General features: G+C 39.7%; 1 protein-coding gene across 2 annotated transcripts; it reads right to left on the bottom strand.

The window, feature by feature from the left end:
• Positions 1–1,675: 1,675 nt before the first annotated feature.
• Positions 1,676–8,273, bottom strand: acyp2 (acylphosphatase 2, muscle type). 2 transcript variants are annotated; one of them, XM_055183451.2, is made up of 4 exons: positions 8,060–8,262; positions 7,795–7,811; positions 7,391–7,500; positions 1,676–2,035 (listed from the first exon to the last, which is right to left on the bottom strand). In XM_055183451.2, the coding sequence occupies exons 1-4, from the start codon at positions 8,190–8,192 to the stop codon at positions 1,921–1,923; spliced, it is 375 nt and encodes a 124-aa protein (XP_055039426.2). In that variant the 5' UTR covers positions 8,193–8,262; the 3' UTR covers positions 1,676–1,920. The 2 variants fall into 2 exon arrangements, with proteins under 2 accessions (XP_055039426.2, XP_055039428.2); XM_055183453.2 differs by lacking the exon at positions 1,676–2,035 and adding an exon at positions 5,754–6,721 and having other exon boundaries at positions 8,060–8,273.
• Positions 8,274–10,875: the final 2,602 nt, after the last annotated feature.

The raw sequence follows: 10,875 nt of genomic DNA, 5'->3' as shown, positions 1-10,875 counted from the left end.
GGTCTGAGATGTCTATATTTGAACTTACTGCCCTGTCTAATCAGGCCCAGAGGGCCTCTCTCTGTTCTCTTCTACCCAGGTTCATAATACCACCAGCACCACCCTGGTATCCAGTCCCTCTCTGGTCTCCGGCTCCGCCCTGGCGTCCCGCCCTGCCGGCTCCGCCCTGGCTTCCCGCCCTGCCGGCTCCGCCCTGGGTTCCCGCCCTGCCGGCTCCGCCCTGGGTTCCCGCCCTGCCGGCTCCGCCCTGGGTTCCCGCTCTGCCGGCTCCGCCCTGGTTGCCAGTTCTGCCGGCTCCTCCTTGGTCCCTGTCTCCGCCTGCGGCTCCTCCTTGGTCCCTGTCTACGCCTGCGGCTCCTCCTTGGTCCCTGTCTCCGCCTGCGGCTCCTCCTTGGTCCCTGTCTCCGCCTGCGGCTCCTCCTTGGTCCCTGTCTCCGCCTGCGGCTCCTCCTTGGTCCCTGTCTCCGCCTGCGGCTCCTCCTTGGTCCCTGTCTCCGCCTGCGGCTCCTCCTTGGTCCCTGTCTCCGCCCGCGGCTCCTCCTTGGTCCCTGTCTCCGCCCGCGGCTCCTCCTTGGTCCCTGTCTCCGCCCGCGGCTCCTCCTTGGTCCCTGTCTCCGCCCGCGGCTCCGCCCTGGCTCCAGCCTCCGCCCGCGGCTCCGCCCTGGCTCCAGCCTCCGCCCGCGGCTCCGCCCTGGCTCCAGCCTCCGCCCGCGGCTCCGCCCTGGCTCCAGCCTCCGCCCGCGGCTCCGCCCTGGCTCCAGCCTCCGCCCGCGGCTCCGCCCTGGCTCCAGCCTCCGCCCGCGGCTCCGCCCTGGCTCCAGCCTCCGCCCGCGGCTCCGCCCTGGCTCCAGCCTCCGCCCGCGGCTCCGCCCTGGCTCCAGCCTCCGCCCGCGGCTCCGCCCTGGCTCCAGCCTCCGCCCGCGGCTCCGCCTTGGTCCCTGTCTTTGCCTACGGCTCCGCCCTGGCCCTTGGACTTTCATGGCCTTGGCCCACCATCCCTCCCCCGGGTCCACCTCCATGCCACCGCCCTCCTAGACTGTTGTACTTTGGGGTTTTCTGGGGGGCGTCTGGAAGCCGCCCTTTGAGGGGGGGCTATGTTATGAACTCTGTCTGTGTACCCTGTCTTGTACTCTTATTTTGAAGTCATGTCTGTGTCATCCATGTCTGTAGTTCTTTGTAGTTCTTTTGTTCATTGGTCCGTGTGATGATTGTTCTCCAGGTGTGTCTTGTTTTCCCTGATTACTCTGTGTATTTAAGCCTAGTGTTTCCAGTGTCTGAGGTCGATCGTTATTTGATGTTATGGTGTTTTCGTGTTCCGTGTTCTTGGTTCCTTGTTGGACTTCCTGATATGTTTTTGCTTGTTTGTTATTATTTTTAATAAACCTCACTGCTTTTGGATCCGCATCCTGTCTTACCTGGATTTACACGTAACAGATACATTATGGGGCGGTTTCCCGGACCAGGATTAGCTTAATCCAGGACTACGCCTTAACTTAATTAGGAAATATAACTGAACAAACATGCCTTACTAAAAGCGTTACCTGTGTGCATTTTGAGGTAAAACAAAGAGCACTGATGTATTTTAAGATATGTTAGTGAAAGATGTTTTCAGTTTGGAGAGCTCTTAAAAGTGTTTATGTCTAGGACTAGGCTAATCCCTGTCCGGGAAACCGCCCCTATATGTATATTTCAGGATGAGTTTGAGCAAATGACTCAAATGAAAGAATACTGGCAACTCTTCCATATTTGTGTTTTGTTTGGAGTAAATAATTACATTAATATTTAGAAAAATATACTAATATACATACAGGATAAATTATAGTCAGGTTTAATTCAAGTGGTCTGTTAAACACTGACTTTGTTTGTCGCTCCAGACTCGAACTGAAGTGTTCAGTCTTAACTCAACAAACTGGGTGGGTTTTAGTAGCGAGTGCCAAATCCATGAATCTCCAGTTTGGAGATGTCTCTCTCATTGGAGAACTCGGCACGGTGGATTCGAGAACTCGGACTGCCCACTTTACTGAGCCAATACTTCCTGTAGATGAGAAAGACAAAACAGACCAAAGAATAAGTTCATTTGATAATGAGTCACGGTTTGACATTTATTCATTTGTCAAATTATTAGACGCTCTTAAAGAAACAGTACACCCAAAAATGATCTATCACAGTCTAAACCATATGACTTTCTGTGTTGTGTGGAGCAGAATTTAAATACAATTAATTATAAAGTGGCAAGTGCAAAAAGCACAAATATCATAAACACTTTACATGCTCTATCCTCTAATGTTAACTAACGGAACAACCCAAATTAAAATAGTTTCCTCCACAGCACCAACTTTGACATCTACATTTAAAAGAGAAATGTTCAGTTTTGTGCAAACGATTGCTTACAGAAACGACATCACTTCTGTTTCTAAGTAGAAGAGGACAAATACTCCTTCATTTTCATTCTTTTTCAAAAACAAGGGCGTGGCAAACATGGACACGCGCACACACACACACATGAATGCACGCACACAAACACACACATGCGCACACACGCATGCATGCACGCAGACACACACACACACACACACACACATACACATACACTTTCTCTCTCTCTCTCTCTCTCTGAGTGAACTTGGACAGACAAAATCTCTCCTGTAATATTCCTGAGAGAGCTCTAAATGCATTACTCTTCCCTATGGAGCGCCACGTTGATCTCATATTGGATAAGAGAGTGGAGTCAGAGCATCTGCATGACTGACCAATATTCAGCTCTGTAATGGGGCTTCCTGGAAGAGGAGGAGTTTGTCAAAGACAACACACAAAATCTCTTCAGCAACAGTAAATAAACAGCCCCTATATGATAAAGCAGTCAGTTCAGATTGTGTTTTGAGCTGCTGGACTGACAGCTTACAGATGAGTTTAGGTTATCTGGGGTTATCAGGAACCAAAGCCAGAAATCACTGCAGAAAATAAAGCGGTTTGTTTTGGAGCTGTGTTGTAGGAGTTATTTCACTCATTAAATGGGTGCGGTTCACAGAAATCCAACACTGCAACAGAATAAAGAGCACAGACTGTATCGCATTAGTTTTTAGATGCAATAAAATACACATTCCACTTTTATTAGACAAATATTACACTACCGGGTTACTTCTCACCTTTCTATCCAACAATTCTTTTGCAGCAGACTTTTCCTAAATAAAAACCGAAACCTAACCAAAAGTGACACCATTTGGACCCTTTTACCAATAAATAATTTTACACAAATTGTTGTGTTGACAGCGTCTGGTTAAGCTCGACCTGTTAACCCCACTAACACCGTTATAAAAAGAAATAATCAAACCTATACAAATCTGTAAATATAAAGTCATCAAGCTAACATTTCCTCCCAAACTAAAGAAGTGAGACAGAATATAAAACACAGAGGTCTTTCTGTTATTCCCAAAATCCTCTCTCATACTGTCCAGCTCTTCTCATACACACTCCAGGCTTTGTAGTTTTCATTGTTTGTATTATTAAGGAAAGGAGTTTCTCTCTTTAACCCCCGGTGAGGAAGTCAGATAACATTCACACATTGTGATAGGAAGGAATGTCATTTCCATAATAAACCAGAATAACAATCCACTAGACGCTCTCGCCTGATCCGGGTTAACACCAAGAACATCATGTTATTAGATTTATACTAAAACTCCAGGATCAGTAGTTTATACATGGATAAATGACGATGCATTTTTGTCTGTGATTGATCAGGTTTTCATTTTAATCTCATGTATAAAGTCATAAGGAAGCTGTGTTAGTGTAATGAGCACTGTTCTGGTTGTGATGCTCTTGTGTTGAAAGGGTGGAGCAGTGAGGAGAGGCGAGAGGATGTCTGGGGACGCTCCTTTGTGATCTACAGTCTCAGCAACATCACTAACACAGCCCAACCCAAAACACAAACACACACACACATGAAAGTGACACTCTTAACTACACAAACAAACCAACAAGTGCATGCATACAATGAAAATGACAGAATTAAACTGTTATTAAAACAAACTGGTGACACAAAGGAAGATAACAATGAGGAAAATAAGGAATGTGGAAAGACACTGAAGAGGGCGGAGCCTGTAGGGTTGCCATCCGCCTGTTTAAATATTTAATGAGCAAACACTTTTCTGTTCATTCTCATCTTCTGCTCACCAGCTGGAATGTGAGAGAGGAGTTTATCTGTACACACACACACACACACACACACACACACACACACACACACACACACACACACACACACACACACACACACACACACACACAACAACGAGAGTTTCTAGGTTGTATATCTAAAGTAAATAGGACATGAGTCTCACTGGAGAGAAAAGCTAAAAATGTCTTAAAGGGCATCTGTCACCGACTCTGCAGTGTGCAGATATTCAACTTCAAATGAAAGGGATTAGTTGTCACAGAGGAAAGCAGTAACAGTAACTATATGTTTAGGTTCATTTACAAGTGCACAATTTCTTTTAAAGGGACATTTCACAAAACATTTTAAAGATGTCAAATAAATCTTTGGTGTCCTCAGAGTACACATGTGAAGTTTTAGCAAAAAAAAAAAAACCATATAGATAATTTAGCATGTATACATTTCCACTTTGTAGGTGTGAGCAGAAATGTGCTGTTTTTTTTGACATTGACATTTGACAAATACAAATGAGTTGATCTCTACAATAAAAGTGTTGTGGTTGGATAGTGCAGATTAAGGGGCGGTATTATTATAATAAGATCCCCTTTTGACATCACAAACTGTTTTTTCCTTAACAATAAATGTCTACAAAGAGAGTTTATGTTTAGAAGTATACACTTTCATATTAACCCCGGGGAAAATTCAATGTGAGAAACTTTGCTTCGTACAAATACATTTCAGAGTGTAAAAAAAATCCGTAGAAATTGCAGCTGGGTTGTCGGTAATTTACCGTAAATTTAAATTGATGTTATTTACTGGCAACATTTTGTTCAAAGTTAAATGAACATTTAACATTTACAAGTCTTTGTCTTTACAGAGTAAAACTAAAAAAAACCAGCATCAAGCAAAACATTCTGGGAAACAAAATCTGAAGCAAAAAAAAAAAAAACAGAAAAAGGTTGATGATGATTTCTTGTTCACAGAATGCTTTGCATTAGGCTATAGTTTTATTCTGTAAAGACAAAGACTTGTTAATATTTAAAATTTGTTTAACTTTGAACAAACTCTTGCCAGTAAATAACATAAATTTAAATCTACGGTAAATTACCGGTAACCAGCCGCAATAACATTTCTACGGGATCTTTTTACAGTGTAGGGTTTGTGATTTTAAAGCAGTTTTTGTCTGTATGAATAAGAAATTAAACAAATGCATGTCAGCTAATACTACTTCTCCTCTCTAAAACAAACACACACACACACACACACACACACACACACACACACACTCGCGCACACACAAACATACACACACACGCACGCACACACACACACACACACACACACACAAACACACACACACGCACACACACACACGCACACACACACACACACACACGCACACACACGCGCACACAAACACACACACACACACACGCACGCACGCACGCACGCACGCACGCACGCACACACACACACACACACACACACACAAACACGCACGCACGCACGCACACACACACACACACACACACACACACACACACACACACACACACACACACACAAGCGCACACAAACACACAGCTGTGATTACATAAGTTGTACGAAGTAGAAATAACTTCATGTGAAACATTCCTGCTGTGTTTACTTTAGCTGTGATGTATTGTGAGTTTGAGGAAATGTCCCTGAGGGTAACTCATATCTACTGTCTACAGTTTTATTCAAGTACACACACATGATCTTTATGCAACCAAATACATTTCAAGCAGGACTTTGCTACATTGTTATTTATTTCAACGACTAGCAACCACAAAACATCTACATTTAGTTATTTTGCATTTGCATTAAAAATGCTAAACTCATCTTGTAAACTGGATGAAATAATAAGTCAGAATAGAGTTTATGTGTAAGATCATTTTTTGGTTTATTCATTATGCTAGAAATGGGAGGTGTGCTCTACTGTACTGTATACACATACTCTACATTCTACACATCTACTGTAAATACTGCAGACTAACATTAGGACAGACAGCCGGGCTGGATGCTCTCATTCTCTGTGTGAAGGTGTGCCTCATATATATGACTGTGATGTCATCAACCCAACGCCCCTGTGCAGTATCCCACCCTGAGTGACATCATGACATCATCAATCCAGGACCCGCCCAGCCTGAGGGACTGCAGACTTGTGAACACCCACAGACACACACACGCACGCACGCACGCACACACACACACACACACACACACACACACACACACACACACACACACACACACACACACACACACACACACACACAGGTTTTCTCTCCAACTACTGCACACAAAAGCACTCCAGCTCACTCCCAGGCACCACAACAAAAGCTTTTAACGCACAAAAGGCTTTTGAGTGCTGAATCAGCACTGCTTGTGCACAATCTGTTCTGTTGTCTACATTCATCACAGCGCAGGTGAATGTGGGCTTTGCTCTTGAACAGATGTGTGAGTTTACATTTACACGCTCTTGAACACTGTGACAATCAGATCATTCTAGACTCTTCCATGACATAAAGACTGAAGCTCGGGCGCCATCTGCTGGTTAAAAGAGGAACTGCACAAGTTAATGTTATTGAAGCTTGTTCATATCAAAAGTTATGGGAATTAAAAACTCTCTATCAATCACTTAGGAGTGGTTTCCTGTACAGAGATTATCTTAAAACAGGACTAGACCTTAAAATATAACTAATTTGAACAAACATGCATACAAACATTACTTGTGTGCATTTTGAGGCAAAACAAAGAGCACTGATGTATTAAGATATTTAAGTTGTTTTCAGTTTGGACAGCTCCTACATTATTTTAGTCTAGGACTAGTCTAATCCCTGTCTGGGAAACCGCCACCTAGAGCTGTTAAAGGATAAATCATGATTAATCGCATACAAAATAAAAGGTTGCATAATATGTGTAATTATTTTGTATATATAAATACACACTTGCATGTATGTATTAAAGGAACATATATATATATATATATATATATATATATATATATATATATATATATATATATATTAAAATTCTTAAATCTATAGATGTATGTGTGTATTTGAATATTTAATAATGAATATTTAATAATTAAACACAACACACACAAATATATCATGCAAACACAAACTTTTATTTTTGGATCACGATTAATCTTAATCTTTTGACATCCCTAGTTATGGAAAGCATGCACTTTCTAAATAAAAACACACTTACATTTCTTTGACTTTCTCAGGGGGACCCTGAACCTGTCCGATCACAGTACCCTGTCTCGTGTTCTTCACCCAGCCGGTCACTCCTAACTTCCTGCCCTCTTCTTCTGTATACTGAAGTCAAACACATTAAACATTTATTAGCTTGTAGATTTTTTTTAATCTACTTCTTTCCCTACTAAGCAAAATGAAATGCTCCCTTACTTAAGTTGCTTCGCATAAAAACATTTGTTAAATGAATAAATGTAAATGGTGATAGCACAGTAAAGGGTCAGATGATGTCATGGTATTGGTGATGATTATCCACCATAAAGAGTACTTATTTATGGTTTTATTATCTTGGCAGGTTAAAAACCAACTGTCAAGTTCAACCACTTTCTGAGTGTGCTTTACCCAGAAGTTTCTTACCATTCTGAAACAAACACCTGAAACAAAGGAAAGATATTTTAGCGCAAATTTACATTTTATTGATTTGTTTAGAAAAACTACTAACTACATTTCTACTTGTTATTCACATTTATCATGCATGGCATTAAGAACAATCAAAAACCTACATTGCTTAGTGCAAAGAAGTTTACGATTAAAAATAAACATTAGGATCATGTGCGGCTATTTTTGGAGGAGGGGAGTGAAAAAGGTCTGCAAAGCGTTTGCAAACCTTGTCCATACCCACCCTGAACATTCCCGAATATCTCAAAATCTACAGAAACGTATTTTTCCCCGGTCTTTGAAGACATGACAAACACTATGACAGCAGTGAGAAACGAGAGAGAGATCCAGCAGATGTTTAAGTGACCGACAGTCATAAATAAACGCGAATAATGTCGCCTCTGATGAAAAAATAACACCACTCATCAAAACAGTTCATAAAGTGACGTACTCTGGTCACGTGACATCTGTTATTTTTCTCAGCGTACGTTAAAGTTGACCAATCAATGACAGCGAAAAGATTTAATCTTTTTTTTATTTATATTGCTTTGGCTGTGTTTATATTATTAAGACAAATGTAGACATTAATGAATAATGGATACACACGACAACACGTTAAGTGTTTAAATGCTTTTAATAAACCAAAAACACGTATTTAGATTTGCAGTGCGCCGCCTAGAGGAGAAGCGGGATTGTGGTGGATTAAATCTCGCGAGAGTTTATAAAGCATGACGCGCAGGCGCAGCAGCAGAATTCATGAAATTATGATCAAATGAGATTTATTAAACATATTTCAGTAATAGATTTGTTAAAATCTCTTTGAATTTTACAAATTATAAAGCTATGATTAAACAACAATAGTAAAAATCATTTGTCAATAAGATATTTTAATATTAAGCAATAATATGACATCAAAGTACTTTAAAACAAACTATTTAATCTCTCTTCAGAATAATTTAAACCAAACAAGATTACAGAAATAAGCAAAAATAATGAGCTTCTGAAATGTGCCAACACACACAATCTCTCTTCTCACATCCTGATGAGATTTTAATATGATTCACATCTTTATCTTACTTGGCACAGTTTTCTCTTATAATCTGGTATGTTTATGATTGGACATAACAGATTAGATTAGACAAAAACATTCACATTTTATTAAAGATATTTTTCTTTGCATACAACAAGGGTTTAAATATATTTTGACAGACTAATCCTTTCAGTAAACCAATGACATTTGTATCTGACAGACTTTAGACTCAACACATGCCAGGTTATGTGTTTTTAACAGGTTTTAACATGTCATATATTCACAACAGGAAAACGGATTACTTTTTGCATGCTTTAAAAATCACAAATCAAAGGTCAAGGTTAATGCCAATAGGATACTTTTTTTTATTTAGGCCTATATTTAATCTAAAATTCATTTAAAAACAAAACAAAATGACAAGACTGCTTTTGATTAAATATGAGAGGAACATTTTGCCTAAAATTCTCTTACAAGCTCAGACTGTTATACTGTAGTTACTTACAAGGCACCGTGAGGAACGGACCTATGATGAAATATCAAGAACTTTGTTTGTGAAGGTTTTTAACTGAATCACCAAATGTCCTTTACATTATGTATTTGGGTGATTCTCACGAAACCATTGAAACACCACGGCACTAATGATTTTAGCTTTAAAATGTGTAATATAGTAACATTAAAAAGCATCAGAATTAACACAATACTGTGTTCTACCTTGCACAATGTGTGATTTCAACATAAGAATTTATAATTGTAAATTTTATCTCATTTTCTGCTGAAATTCTCATTACCGCAATGTGTCCGGCTGTGTTTGAACATGCGTTATGTTGTAATGTAATCAAATTAACACAAAAATATTAAGAAAAAAAATGAAAGGATGTTTTGCTAGACTACTGTAGATGACAGAAAAAATATTTACTGAATATTCATGTATAATAATAATGAACAAAATTTAGGAAAATTATGTGTCCATGCCTGATGTTCTCATCCTCCGCAACACTTTTTGAGAACAGTTTAAGCACACATACAGAATTTTAATAAAGTTTGATTTTGAGTGACCAAGCACATGGACCAGTTACTTCAAGATGGCTACCAGGTAAGATCATTTTTTTACAGTTAATTTTAAATATTGTCTTGTCAGAATGCTTACACGACAATTTGATTATCATTACCGCAACAGATGCTTATTAAATGTTAATTTAATTAATAGAAGCATAATACTTTGATTTTAAATGCATGTGCAGAATCTCCAAATTATGTTCTTTCAGGTTAGTCATGCAATTTTGAAAATATGTCAGTGTTGATGTTTTCTGACTGTTGCGTTAATGAGATTTTTTAGGACTAATTTTTTAAATTATGTTACAAAAAGTGTTAAATGATAAGTAAAAGTTTTTAAATTAATGTTCCCATTTACTCCAGACTCTGTTTTTCAATGTCTGGTGGGGAAAAAGTAAATTTAAGCAATTTTTACATTTTCATGCTTGACATTTTTAAAACCAAGTTTTCGTGAGAATCACCCATTTCTCCACATAATATCTGATTCTGATATCAAACTGCAATGTTAAAAGACTTTACAACACGCTCTCTTTTACTTTGGATTTTCAACACAGCTGTGCAGATTTACAGGCCAGTGATTAAGCAGCAACACACACACACACACACACACACACACACACACACACACACGCACGCACGCGCGCGCGCACACACACAATTTTGTTGATTTGTTCTGAGGCAGTAATGCCCACCATAGAGACCCATAATCCACAGATCAGAATGATAACAGTACAAGTATAAAACAAACACACATACACACACATACAAACACACACATACAAAAGTTTAAATGCGTTTATGGAATAAAGTGGAATCATCAGTCACATAGTTCACACATTTGTCCTCAGATAAATAAAAAAAATGAGCTGCTGGTAATGATTATAATCACTTCAGATTAACCAGTTAATAATTTTAATCTGACTGATTCTGGTCTTCAATGATCTGTTACTGTTTGTGTTTCTCTCAAACTGTTTTGG

Source organism: Misgurnus anguillicaudatus, chromosome 14, assembly GCF_027580225.2.
Source record: "Misgurnus anguillicaudatus chromosome 14, ASM2758022v2, whole genome shotgun sequence".
NCBI lineage: Eukaryota > Metazoa > Chordata > Actinopteri > Cypriniformes > Cobitidae > Misgurnus > Misgurnus anguillicaudatus.
This window is presented reverse-complemented; position numbering and strand designations above follow the sequence as displayed.

Bases quoted from the DNA above. Each gene is read 5' to 3' on its own strand.
- acyp2 (XM_055183451.2), bottom strand. From the start codon at position 8,192: ATGACTGTCGGTCACTTAAACATCTGCTGGATCTCTCTCTCGTTTCTC. The intron at 2,036-7,390 runs GTAAGTGTGTTT...TCTCATCTACAG, and splicing joins CCTGAGAAAGTCAAAGAAAT to GAAGTATTGGCTCAGTAAAG.